This window comes from Mastacembelus armatus, chromosome 5 (assembly GCF_900324485.2).
Source record: "Mastacembelus armatus chromosome 5, fMasArm1.2, whole genome shotgun sequence".
NCBI lineage: Eukaryota > Metazoa > Chordata > Actinopteri > Synbranchiformes > Mastacembelidae > Mastacembelus > Mastacembelus armatus.
In genome coordinates this window covers 16,451,609-16,466,118 of record NC_046637.1, presented here as the reverse complement: position 1 = coordinate 16,466,118, position 14,510 = coordinate 16,451,609, and the positions used below count along the sequence as shown (strand labels likewise).

The following is a 14,510-nucleotide window of genomic DNA, read 5'->3' as shown; positions in this document are numbered from 1 at the left end:
TACAGGTATGTATCCCGTGGGTCAGTCAGAGACTTGTGCACTACTGTATCATTTCACAAGCCTGGTTTCTCCAGGTTTCTCATCTCATCTCATCTCTCTGCTGCTCTAGGTAAATAGTGTTCTGGTGCTTGGTGTTGTAGCAGGAGTTGCTTTCTTTACTGCAAGCATCCTGCACTTTGTGGATACTACAGGAGTGATGATCCTGTGCTGTGGCTCTAATTCCTGGCGACAAGTCTGCAACGTATATCAGGGTTTGAGTTTTATAGACATTTACAACAAGAACTACACAGTATGGCTATACATATAAATTGATATTCAAGTGAAGTCACATGAAACTTTATTTATATTGCCCAATATCAGGAAGGCAGACATGTAATATGTCTAATGTCTATAGAATACATATTAAATTTACAGTATGTTCACAACCTCTGCACCATGATGAACTGGAAAAAGGATCTGAACTGGAAAAACACACAAGGCAAAACCCAGGCACACCGCATACACACATAACAAACAATGGAGCAAAGAAATGGGGGGAGAGAGACAAGGAGAAACATAGAATGAGAAAGCAAGAGACACAAGAGGACAGGATGAAGGTGGATGAAGATCCTGACATGTAGCCAATTACCATTATCTCAGTTGTATCTGAATAACCAGCAGAAAGTAAGGTCACATTCAGGTTTTCACAGTGGACAAAGAGTTCAGATCTATAACAGGCAAGAGATACAATCTGTATCTAATCTCATCTATGTAGTTTACAGCTGGAAATGTCTAAAATTAGTGAGCTGTAAAAGGTGAGCAGGTACAAGGTACACTCCTTCTGAGTGTAGTAGTTCAAAGAAAATCTTGGATTGTGTTTATTGTTACAGTTTAAGTGAAAGAAATATCTGTACTCTACAGAGCTACTAGAGTAGATGCTGGCCCCTGCTGGCGAAAGTGAAACAGTAGAAATTCTCAGAAATATAAATACAAAAATATACAATTTTTGAACATCTCTGATTCAGTAACCATAATTTCACCAGTTACTGTTTGTACATGATTGTGTTGTAGTGAAATGAAAACACCTGAAGGAGATACATATATCTGGTTTTGTATATATCTAATGAGACTGCCTTTGCCCCTAGTTTAGAGGGGTTGCTATGCATAGTGATAGCAAATTAATGGGAAATTGTCTATACTAAATAGACTTATATAACATACCTTTGTGCAGAATTTTGGTATTTATCCTGTCTGCTGCAAAAAAAGTCTCTTATTTTGATAAAATGGAATGAGGCTTGGCATTGTTAAGCCAGGAACAGATCCACTAAAAACGCCACACTGTTAACAACCACAAAAATGTGGAAACCTGTTGTTAACAAGAGTTGTAGTTTTAGGTTACTGCATATGAACAGGTGTGTGGAAGACATGTATTGAAAGCAGTTTGTAAAACTGTGGATCACTTAAAGAAATGTTTCTGTCCTTGTTACTTTACCTTGCATCATGCTCTTTTCCAGAGTGTTGCTCAGCGCTGAAACAACAAACAAACAAAAACAAAAACGAGTGTATGCACCTCCTACTGCATTCCTATGCCTGCGCTGCTAAGTTTCTATTTCCAAAAGCAGCTTAAAGGCGTGTCTGTATTCTCTGATAATAAAGTGGTGCAGTGGCTGGTGTTACTGTCTTTCCTCTGATGTCATGGATCCATTTTTGATCCTGTGCCACTGGTGTTACTTTAAGCTCCATAACTGTATAACTATAACACCAGGATTCAAAATATGACAGGCTTAGCAGGCTAAACAGGGTTAAGTGAAGTTTGGGTTTCTTACATAAATTCCCTTCAGCTTTTTATTTTGAATTACAAAGTGTTACATTGTCAGTAAAGCCGTGTTGGACCCACACTGACCAACTGACTTTGTTATTGAGGCTTACCTGCAGTTTTTTGGGCACCTTACCAGTGTTAAATTAATTTACCTGCTACACCTTACTACTTGTTTCTGTCTGCTGTCATGCTGTTTTTTTTGTTTATTAAAAAGCTCTTTATCTCAATCACTGTTGCTGTCAGGATCTGTGTTTTTTTGACTTCCTGTTTCTTTTATTTTGTAGGATCCTGACAGGAACTGGTTTTTGTTTATTCTGTTCCCTTGACTGTTGCCCCAATTAGTGACTGATTTCACCTGCACCTTGTTTTGTCCCTCACTTTATATACCTTTGTTTAGCCACTGTTTTTTTTTTGCTGGGTTGTCTGCCTATCACTGCCACCACTGCGATTTGCCGACAACTGCCTTTTGTTTGTTTTCCTGAGGAGCCACGTTTCCCTGCCTCACCTTGTGTTCAGTTAAGTAACTCTGCTTTGTTCCTGTCCTGTGTAAACCCTGCTTTGTTCCGGCTTTGCTTTCCTCATGTTCCCTGTAGTCCTGCCTTGGCTCTGTATTTCATGTTCCCTGTGTGGTCTGGTGTGTCCCTAGTGTGTGTGACCCACACCCTCATGCCCTGTTAACCTTGTGTCCATGTTCCTGCTCCCGGTGTAGTCTGGTGCATCTCCCTAGATGTGTTTGTGACCCAGACTACCTCATGCCCTGATTCCCTGTATTCACGTTCATGTTTCCCGGTGCAGTCTGGTGGTGACCCAGACTACCTCTTGCCCTGATTCCCTGTATTCATGTTCATGTCTCCCTGTGTAGTCTGGTGCGTCTCCCTGGATGTGTGTGTGACCCAGACTACCTCATGCCCTGATTCCCTGTATTCACGTTCATGTTTCCCTGTGTAGGCTGGTGGTGACCCAGACTACCTCATGCCCTGATTCCCTGTATTCATGCTCATGTTTCCCTGTGAGTCTGGTGTGTCTCCTTAAGTGTGTGTGACCCAGATCTTCCTGCCCTGTCCCTGAGTTCATGTCCTATCTCCCCTGTGTTTACGTTTATGTCCTGTCCTCACAGTTCATGTGCCTTGTTTCCTGTGTCCCGGTGTTCCCCTAGTCGCCTGCGTTTATGCTTCCTGGTTTTCTTGCTTTGTTCCAGCCTCTTGTTTAAAATAGTCTTTTTGTTTACCTTGAGTACCAGAGTGGGCGTTTCCTTGGTCCTAAAATTCACAATAGTTTCCCGAAACCTGACAGTTGCATCCTTTGCCTGCCCTGCTACTTGCAATACAATAGTGTTGTATTGTGTAATATCAGCAATGAGAAATTATTTGCCACTTACACCACATTAGTTGTGTACAGGCTGAACATTGTGACCAGAAGACCAAATATACTATATCAGTTCCTTTTGTAAATAAACATCATGGGTACATTCCAGTTCTCTCATTGCTAAGTCCTCATCTGACCTGAAAATCAGTGTGCCATGATGAAGGATGCTCCAGTGTCCTTATTTCTAGTCTGGGAAGCGAAGAGATCTCTGAGGAGCCATTACTGACAATTTACCACACCTGCCACTTGTTGCTCCCAAGTGTGATTTTAGTCTCTATTTAAAATAAAAGATCTAATTAGAATCAGAAATGGTTTTATTGCCAGGTACAGCAAAGAACACTTTACAGTACTAGGAATTTGCCTTGGTGTCTGGAGCAAGAATATATACAGGTATGGAGTATGTACATAGTTTAATAATAAACTAGAAAGAAGAATAAAAATAAAATAAATCAGAAGAAGCAGACTTGTTCCCTTGAGAGCTTACGGTTGCGTCCTTGTATAGATGCCGTTGCCACAGAAATGTGTTTTCTGATGCAGTTTCCATATGTCTCTCCACAGGAATGAGAAGATCCCAACTCATCCACTTTCATCCGTTATCAGAGAGAAAGCATAGATATTGACTTGACTTGGATTAACAGGTGATAAGTCAGTAAAAAACTTGCAAAAAACAAAGGAGCTGCTGTAACTGGCTGCCACCTAACAGGTGCCATTCTAGAATCCTAGAATGTGGTCTAGAATCTTAGAATCTAGAAAGTTAAGAGATGTCCAAACTCTCACGGTCCTCTTGCTCTGAGGGGAGGACCGAGAGCTACGGAAGAACCATGAAGTAGACTGTTTTACTGCCCAAGCATAGGAGGAACAAAGACATCCTCCCCACTTGTGGCTGTCCTACAGCTGACCATCTCACATCAACCAACTCCATGAGACAACCCTGCAGCGACCAGAAGGAGAGTGAGAAAAGGTGATGAATGAACTCAGGCCTGCAGCCCAAGACTCTGGGGAACGTCTACTCTCTCCTAAGTTGGAACCTGCTGGCGGACTGCAGTTGGACCAGCCCACAGAGGAACGGCCCAAGCCTCAGTAAACCCGAGGCCTAGCAAGTAACCTGTGGCTGTGCTGGTACTCCCACACTAATTAGTTGGTCTCCTAGACCAATCTCCTAGAAACTACGAGTTACTAAACACAGAACATAAATTAATTTCAAGATTTCTTTTCCACATTTGCTGGTTTTTAAAAATGATGGGTTTGATTCTTACATCAGATGGAAAAATAAATTATTGTTCCCATCTTAGAAAAACATTCTTAAAACTTACAACACAATAAGTTACTTGATTCACACATGACCAGTGAGATTTAAACCAATCGCACCGTGCCAAGCACAGTCATGGGACACACCAGATGGAGTTCCCTGCCCAGCGCGGCAAGACAAAAAGACAGTACACACCCTGAACTCTGAGAAAACTGAACCCTGAACTCAGAACACTCTCTGAGGAGAACACTGAAGTGAATCACTTCCTATTGCAAGCGTGTCTTGTTAGCAACAGACTAGCTATAGTCTAACACACCTAAAAACAAACTAAACACTCTAAACAATTCATTAACTGCTACATTCCGGTACTAGTCAAGTACCTTTCTATTTTGACCGGTATTTATTGCTATTTCCTGACTTGGCGTTCATTAGCCTACCAGTTAGCTTAGCTAGCTAGTAGCATGGCTTCTCTCTTTCCTGCTCGGTGTGCCACATGTTTAGTTATTCCTCTGCTTCCTTTAGCGATAATGATACCTGTAAAAAGTGTAAGGTTCTGCAAGCTTTGGAGGTGAGAATCACTGATTTGGAAGCACAGCTCCGCACCTTTGAACAAAAGCCAGCTAGCCTAGCCCTGTTAGCTGGTGTGGAGACACCGAGCTCAGGGTTTGTTAGCTGTCCAAGGGCAGCTCCGGAGAATTAGCCTGGGTGATGGTCCGACGGAAACATTCTCCTAAGCAGAAGCCCACAGCTCATCACCTGCCTGTTCACGTTTCTAATAGATTTTCCCCACTCAGCGACACACCCGCTGAGAAACCGACTCTGATAATTGGCAATTCCATAGTCAGAAACGTGAAGCTAGAGACACCAGCGACCATAGTCAAACGTATTCCTGGGGCCAGAGCGGGCGACGTTGAGTCAAATTTGAAGCTGCTGGCTAAGGTTAATCGTAAATATGGAAAAACTGTCATTCACGTCAGCAGCAATGACACCAGATTACGCCAATCGGAGATCTATAAAATTAATGTTGAGTCTGTGTAACTTTGTTAAATTAATGTTGGACTCTGGACCCCTCCCCAATCTGACCAGCGATGACATGTTTAGCCACATGTCGTCGTTCCGTCGCTGGCTGTGTAGGTGGTGTCCAGCAAACAATGTGGGCTTCATAGACAATTGGGCATCCATCCCACTTTGAATGGTGCAACTCTCATCTTTAGAAATATGGCGAAATACATCTTTAGAAATACAGGAGTTTATTAGCCAACCTAAAGCCTGACAATCCAGAGTGGGGACCGGGACGCAGAGACTGTCTAAAACGCCTCTCTGCAGTTTCCTTAGAGCTGTTGGATTATTAAATATTAGGTCTCTTTCATCTAAATCTGTTAGTAAATGATTTGATAACTGATCACCAAATTGACTTACTCTGTCTTACTGAAACCTGGCTACAGCAGGATGAATATGTATATGTCAGTCTGAATGAATCAACCCCTTCCTCAGTCATAAAAATTATGTTCCTCGAAGCACAGGTCAAGGTGGAGGAGTAGCTGCAATCTTCCACTCAAAGTTATTAAACTTTCATTCTCAGAACAGTTATAACTCATATGAGAGCCTCACTCTGAGCCTCTCACATCCAAACTGGAAAACACAAAAACCAGTTCTACTTGTCATTGTGTACCATCCACCTGTCCCTTACTCAGAGTTTTTAACTGAATTTCCAGACTTCCTGTCTGATTTAGTGCTTAGTTCAGATCAAGTCATTATAGTGGGAGACTTTAACTTTCATGTATATGTTGAAAATATTCATTAGCTCCCTGTAAAATACACAATAGAATTTAAAATCCTTCTCACATACAAATCCTTTCACGATCAAGCTCCTTCATACCTTAAAGACCTCATAGTACCATATTATCCCAATAGATCACTTCGCTCTCAGAGTGCAGGTCTACTTGTGGTTCCCAGAGTTTCCAAAAGTAGAATGGGAGGCAGAGCCTTTAGCTATCAAGCTCCTCTCCTGTGGAACCAGCTCCCAGTCTGGGTTCAGGAGGCAGACACTCTCTGTATTTTCAAGGCTAGACTTAAAACCTTCCTCTTTGACAAAGCGTATAGTTAGGGCTGGCTTCAGGCAACCCTGAACCATCCCTTTGTTATGCTGCTATAGGCCTAGACTGCCCGAGGACCATCGGTGCACTGAGCTCCCCTACCCTAATCACCCCCCTCCCTTCCCTTCCCTTCCCCTCCCCTCTCTTCCTCTCCTCCCCCCTCACATGTATATTCCACCATTGAATGTCACCAACCTTGTGCTCTCTCTACCCTAGTTTGTGCTCTCCCTCTCTGTTTTCTCTCTCTGTACCTTCTGCAGGTGTCCCTGGTCCTGGAGCTGTATATTGCTGATGTGCAGTTACTGGCCCCACCAACCTGCAGTGTCTATCCACTCACCCCAACCAGTCGAGGCAGATGGCCGCCCAAACCGGACCCGGTTCTGCTGGAGGTTTTTTCTTCTGTTAAAGGAAGTTTTTCCTCTCCACTGTCGCCAAGTGCTTGCTCATAAGGGATTTGTTGGGTTTTTAGTTTTAGTTTTTGTAAAGTGCCTTGAGATGATTGTATTGTGATTTGGCGCTATACAAATAAAATTGAATTGAATTGAACACTGAAAAAGAATGGAACTCTGGAACTGAACAGAAATGGACAGAGTTCTAGACAGATTCAGAGAACGAAGAAAGGTGTTCCACAGTGGAACCTCGGACGAGGAGGTAAAAAAGTACCAGCTACCAGGTACTCTCCCCTAATAGAAAAGCCCCATTTTAAAAAAAAAAAAAAAAAAAAAAAAAAAGAACTCGAAGTAGTGAAGCTGTGAGACAAAAGTTGAACAGGAAATGGGAACAAAATAATCATCCAGCAGGAAAGCAACACAAAACTGTTAAGACATTACATGTTTCTGAATGCTGTTTAATAGGAACACACAGATAGTAGTACAGACACAGTGGGAGACTCACAGTATCTTTCTGCAGCTTGATGGTAACAGCAAGGTTTAATGGTGCAAGGTTAGTATTTTGTATTCAGAACAGTTCTGATTTTTTTTCTTTAGGTTTACTGTATCTTCATTAAATATCATGTTATTATCTATATGATGTAATCTATTTTTATAAATAAATTTGTGTAATCATCCATCTATCCATCCATTATTTATACTTGCATATTCCTAATTAGGGTCAAGGGGATCTGCTGGAGCCAATCCCAGCCCTCTTTTGGGTGAAAGGCAGGGGTACACCCTGAACAGGCCACCAGTCCATCACAGGGCCACATAGAGACAAACAACCTCACACTCACTCCTATGGGCAATTTAGAGTCACCAATCAACCTAATTGTATTGTGCATTTTTGTCCAGATGACATCTTTAATTATACAGAAACATAATGCCAGATTTCTTGGATTTTTTTCTACTGGCTCAGCAATGCTTTTAATGGAACATAACTCATTTAAGGTGTGGATCTAGAGGACTAGCACATCATCAGATAAAATAATAAGAAGGAATAAGGATATTTCTACTTTTGCCTAAATTAGAATCTGTTCATTAAAGCTTATAGGCAAAAGAGCCTGACCTAAGGGTTAAAGTTAATGATTTTCTATGTTTTTCTTCTATAAGTCCTATCTAAAAACTAACATTTAGCTAACAAACATTTTTACCACTCCAGTAAATCTAAAAGCCCCAGTTTTAAGTGTGTCATTTAACATTACTGCGTGGCAGTCTCTGAAGATCCCACAGAAGGTCTATGGGAAGCAGCTAAAGAAGAAGAATGCTCTCTATTTACACTAATATACATTCCATAGCCCCTCCCTCAAACCTCTACTCTCCACACCAAAACAGTGACAAAAAACTAAAAAAATCAGTCATTGTAAAAATGAAAGCATAAAAAGACTGACAACAAAAAAAATCAGAAGATGATCATCATGTCACAGAACTCAAAGAATAATGAAATGAGCAATTAAAATTATTTTCTGTGCATCTTTTTCAGTGACTCTCACTTTGGAACACACTCACTTTTAAAAAATATTACAGACCCAGACTATAGCACTGCAAACATCTTCCTTTGTCCCCCCATGCTACGATAGCCATGCTCATTGTCTATATTTATTCTCTTGTGCAAACAGCTGCTCAGTAAGCCAATCCTCTACAAGCAGTGGGGACAGCTGCCATTCCACAGATAGAGACAGAGAAAGAGAGGGAGCTCAGTCAAACTGTCAGTGTGAGAGAGTGATGATCGAGACAAGTTGCAAAGGGTTACAAATGGGTGAACAGAACTAGCTGACAGGACTACCACGTTTAAACAAAAAACAATTCAAATCGTTAGGAATACCACTTCCAATTCAAAGTAAAGTTGGGACAAATTCGCTCTTGAGGCCACAATGGCAGATGCCAGCAGCCCCCCGTTATCATCCTACATCATGGATGAGGAAACTCTGAAGAGAAAACAGAAGGAGAAGCTAAAGAAGCTGATGGCTACAGGAGGCAACCCAAGACCTGCACGCTCTCTCCTCTTCTTGACACTGCGGAATCCCTTCCGCAAGGCATGCATCAGTATTGTGGAGTGGAAGTATCCTGCTATAGTAAAGGGGCACTAGGCTGAGAGATGATTGGATTAAACATAAGAAAACATTTCAAGTGATGTCACTGCTGACTGTATTTATTGCCAGTAATCATTAAATGTTCTATGTGCATGTGTTGGTGTGTGTGTCAAGGTGTTTGGTGTTTCATTTGTCCCATCTGGGAACATCTATATGTGTACTACTATGGCTGGTATGTAAGCTTCCTATAAATTACTTTCAGACCTTTTGAAATCATAATCCTTCTGGCCATATTTGCCAACTGTGTGGCTCTGGCGGTGTACTTGCCCATGCCTGAGGAAGACAGCAACAACACCAACAGCAATTTGGTGCGTCAGCATGTTTGTGTTTTACATACAGTAAATGCACATTATAGTATACTGTGGATACTCACAGTGCTTACTTCTTACAAAAGTTTGTCAAACTTTATGTATTGGGTATATTTGGTACTTTTAAAATTATTTTACATTTCAGTGTCTATCTGTACTGATCAGGATTAATTCAGCAGAATGCATTATCTTTTGCCTCACTTAAATGACTTCATTAATGCCAGCATAGATAGAGATAGAAGGATAACATATAAAAGGAAAAACAGCATAGTTTGTCTTAGTGTCTTAGTGAGGTGCTGGGCCACCACGTGCCACAACAGCTTTAGAGTGTTGTACTGTACTATTCTTCCAAAAGCTATTCCTTCATTTGGTGTTTTGATGAAGGTGGTGGAGAGGACTGTCTAGCTGCAAATGTGAGCATATGATTCTCATCATTTAATACTCATCAACCATTTCAGTTACTCCTATGGATAGGGACATCTTCTTCCTAGAAGGAACCCCTCCAATCATAACTCACCATAGGATAAAGATAATTACTGAGAACAACTTTCTACTGATCTGCACAGACCCTTCACTCTTAAGTGGACAAGCAGACCCAAACCATGCAAGCAAAATGTCCCCCCCAGATTAACAGAGCCACTACACTCACTATAGGGGTGAAGCGTTTAGGTTTTTGGTTTAATTTGACTGTATCACTAGCTGTATGTACTAGCTTGGTTTCCTAAACTTATTTTTTCATTATTAAAACTACTAATAACTAAATCATTTTCTAAACAGTGAAAATTAAATGTACAATGTGTAATATTTAAAACTATCTATTAACAGAAATGGAATACAGCATTCATAAAAATGTTGTCATTAGTCAATTATCATTGGAAAATACCATCTTCAGGAAGCCATCTTCTCTCCTGTCTATGCAAATGTCTTAGAGATTTGTTTGATTTTAGTGGCGGTGATATGACATGCAGCAGTGGTAGCCCCCAGTAACATCACATTTTGTGATTTAATCTGTAAACTCAGTTGGTTGCAAATATTATAAGAGGTTTGATGAGATGAGATAAACTTTATTAACTGTAGGTAGGCGATCTTTCTGTGGCCTCATCAACAGAAGAGAGCTGTTTTTTCAGCTCTTTTATCAGTGAGATTAATGTTACAGTATGTGCTTGGCTGGAGTGGAGGTGGACAACGTGGCAATTTCAAGGGAAGAGTTTATTGTCAGTATTAACCAGCTCTTCAATTTTGTCAGGGGATCCTAAAAGAAATGAGGTAGATTAGTGTAGGTGGAATTGGCATACACATGCTGAAACAACTGTGTTGTTTTGTCTACTGCATGTCAGGATACATCATTTTAGGTCTGAGTGATGGGTGTCTGTGTGGTGCAGTGATGGAATAACGGCGTTATAAATAAACTGCCTTGCTTTTTTCAGTAACGAATAATCAAACGAATTACTGTTTCCCCCGTTATATGCCGTTACCGTTACTGTCATGAGTCCCTCTGGGGACTTCCTGCCAGAGGACTCTTATTTTGTGTGGCCTTCCTGTTTCCCCTGTTCTGGTCTCTGGCAGCTTTATGTTGGTAATTTGTGTTCATAAGTTTCACCTGTCCCCGTTATGTTCACCTGTGTTCTATCACCTTTTGTGTTCTCCCTATTTATACCTCCCTTGTTCCTTTGTTTAGTCGCAGAAGCATTGTTGTAGCTAGTAGTCAGATTCAGTTGATGCACCTGTGGAAGTGTTCTTAGTTTCGACCGTCTCATCGGGTTTGTCTTGGATTTGTGTTTTGTGCCCTGGAGTTCCCAGGAGGAAATAAAGCCTTGTGTTACCTGCATTTGGGTGCAAACTTCTCTCCCGCACCTCCACACACACGCCAACTCGTGACAGTTACTGACAATAAAATGTGGCGTTACTATAATTGAGGTTTCACCACATAACTGATGATGATTGGCTTAGGTAGAGTAAATTTCCATCATTTGCCAACCAGAGGCAGAGTAGTGCGGGTGTTCACACAAGCACATTCACAGTCGTACACACCAACAACCAGGAGTCACAGCGATGGCAAGTCCAATGAATTCAAAGGTATCTTTCGCAAACTGGAAGTATAAGCACTACTTTTCCCTTGTTGAAGTGAAAGGCAAGAATGTTTATGTAACATTGTTTATGTGCAACTTATGCTCAGGAAGAAAGAGTCTCTCCACGTTGGGGGCAAGTAATTCTAATCCAATGAAGCACCTCACATTGTGCGTCATTAGAACTAGTAACTGTAACAAATTACTTTTTAAAAGTAATATGCCCAACACTGGAAATTAGTTACGTTTAAAGGCAAAAGGCAAATTTATTTGTATAGCACCTTTCATACACTACGCAATTCAACGTGCTTTACAAGGCATATAATTACATTAAAAGCATTGAAAAGAGCATTTGAAAATAAAGGCATTTAACATAAAATAAATTTAAATCAAGTAAAGTAAATTAAAATAAAACATAAAAGCACATTAAGAAAACAAAGATGAACAATTATTCGAAGGCAGCAGTAAACAACAGTGTTTTCAGTCCTGATTTGAATGAGCTGACAGTTTGAACAGACCTCATGTGTTCAGGAAGTTGTTCCACAAGTGAGGAGCATAGTGACTGAATGCTGCTTCACTTTGTTTGGTTCTGATTCTGGGAACACACAGTAGACCTGTCCCAGATGACCTGAGGGGTCTGGAAACCTCATAGGGAACTAATATATCTTGAATATATCTTGGTCCACAACCATTTAGTGCTTTATAAACTAGGAATAAGATTTTAAAATCTATCCTTTGACTAACAGGAAGCCAGTGTAGTGATCTGAGAACTGGTGTGATATGGTCCAGTTTCTTGGTGTTTGTAAGGACTCTGGCAGCAGCATTCTGGAATAGCTGCAGCTGCCTGATTGACTTTTTTTGACCTGTGAACAAGCCATTAGAATAATCTAACCTACTGAAGATAAATGCATGAACAAGTTTTTCTGCATCTTGTTTAGACAGAAAACCTTTTATTCTAGCAATGTTTTTCAGGTGGTAATAGGAAGATTTAGTGATGGATTTTATGTGGTTGTTAAAATTCAGGTCTGAGTCAATGATTACACCAAGGTTTCTGGCTTGATTTGTAGCTTTCAATGACATGGAGTCAAGGTGAGCAATGACCTTTCATTTTTGGGGCCAAAAACAATCACTTCTGTCTTGTCTGTATTGAGCTGGAGAAAATTCTGGCGCATCCATTCTTTGACTCGATTAATATACTCACATAATGAAATTAGAGGACTATAATCATGAGATGATACTGATATATAAAGTTGGGTGTCATCTGCATAAGTATGGTAGTCAATGTTGTGGTATTCCATAATCTGAGCAAGGGGCAGCATGTAGATATTGAATAAGAGAGGACCAAGAATAGACCCCTGAGGAACCCCACATTTCATTTTTGTTCGCTCAGACTCATAGTTACCAAGTGAGACAAAATAGTCCCTATCTTGTAAGTAAGATTTTAGCCAATTTAACACTGAGCCAGTAACTCCCACCCACGCTTCTAGTCTATCAAGCAGCACATCATGATCAACTGTGTCAAATGCAGCACTGAGATCCAGTAGTACTAAAACAGAGGTTTTGAATTCATCATTATTCAAATGTAAATCATTTAAAATTTTAATAAGTACAGTCTTGGTGCTGTGGTGTGCGCAAAATCCAGACTGAAGTGCATTAAAAAGATTGTTTTGCACCATAAATCTGTGAATTTGTTGAGAAACTACTTTTTCAATTATTTTTCCCAAAAATGGAAGATTTGATATTGGCCTGTAGTTACTGCTGAAGCATCTAGATTAGGCCTTTTAAGAAGAGGTTTTATAATAGCAGTTTTTAAGGCCTGGGGAAACTGCCCTGACTGAAGAGAACTATTGACAATCTGCAATACATCTGGAGCTAAGCTGTTAAAACATTTAAAAAAAAATTTGTTGGTAAAATATCAAGGCAGCATGATGTAGATTTTAATTGTAGAAGCGTTTCTGCCAGAGCTCTGTGATCAAGGAGATCAAAATGTTCTAGATTCACTGGAGAACAAGGAGGCACAGGTGATATTGTCATGTTCCTAGGACTGCAGCTAGATATAGTTTGTCTTATCTTTGATATTTTGTCTGTGAAAAAAGCTGCAAAATCATTGCATGACTTTTTGGACAGCAGTTCAGAAGGAACAGAGGGTGCTGGGTTTGTGAGTCTGTCTACAACAGAAAACAATGTGCGGGCATTATTGCTGTTTCTATTGATAACCTCTGAGAAAAATGATTGCCTTGCATTTTTTAGTTTTTGGTTATAGTTGTGAAGACTCTCTTTGTACAAGTCGAAATGAACCTGGAGTTTGGTTTTTCGCCACTTGCGTTCTGCTTGTCTGCATATTCTTTTCTGAATTTTAACCACTGTGGCTTTTCTCCAAGGTGACTTTGACTTTTTTCTTGCTGACAATACCTTGGTCCTAATTGGGGCAATGGAATCAATAACAGTCATAACTTTGGAACTGAAACTGCTTACAAGATCATCAACAGGGGCTGATGGCATGGTTGGTGATGGTGCAAAAGCCTGAATGAATAATGCACAGCTCTTCTCGTTGATGTTCCGCTTTTTGACTACCTCTGTTTCGCCTGTGTTCAAAACAGCAGGGGTGGTTGTTTTAAAAAAAACACAGTAATGATCAGAAAGAGCAACATCGGTCACCACCACCTCAGAAATATTAAGACCTTTAGAGATTATTAGATAGTGTGTGTCCCTTGATGTGTGTTGGATCTGTTACATGATGAGAAAGCCCAAAGTTGTCCAGGATGTTCAAGAGTTCTTTTGCACTTGCATCATTGAGATTATCAACATGAATGTTAAAGCCACCCACTAAAACAAATACAATAAATAGTAATTTAGCAAACTCGTCAAAAAAATGTGCATTGTACATTGGGGGTCTATAAATAGTTACAAATGTTGCTCGACAGGAGGATTTGGTATGAAGAGCAACATATAAACTTTCCATATGATATGTTTTTGCATTTGAGGCTATCATTAAATAAAATGGCAACTCCACCTCCTTTCTTATGTATTCTTGTTTCACTCATGAAACTGAAATTTGGAGGGGTTGATTCAATAAGAACTGCAGCATTATTATCTTGTCCTAA

The 14,510-nt window shown here is 40.4% G+C and overlaps 1 protein-coding gene across 2 annotated transcripts in view; it reads left to right on the top strand.

Moving 5' to 3' along the window:
• The first annotated feature begins 8,653 nt into the window (after positions 1-8,653).
• Positions 8,654-14,510, top strand: part of LOC113130179 (dihydropyridine-sensitive L-type skeletal muscle calcium channel subunit alpha-1-like) — an 87,008-nt gene continuing 81,151 nt past the window's right edge. For both annotated transcript variants that reach the window (XR_003295669.1, XM_026306554.1), the window contains exons 1-2: positions 8,654-9,001; positions 9,235-9,340. Coding sequence is in view for 1 of the 2 variants with exons in the window: in XM_026306554.1 (XP_026162339.1) it covers positions 8,814-9,001; positions 9,235-9,340 (294 nt within the window). In the remaining variant the exon portion in view is untranslated. The remainder of the gene's footprint in view (positions 9,002-9,234; positions 9,341-14,510) is intronic.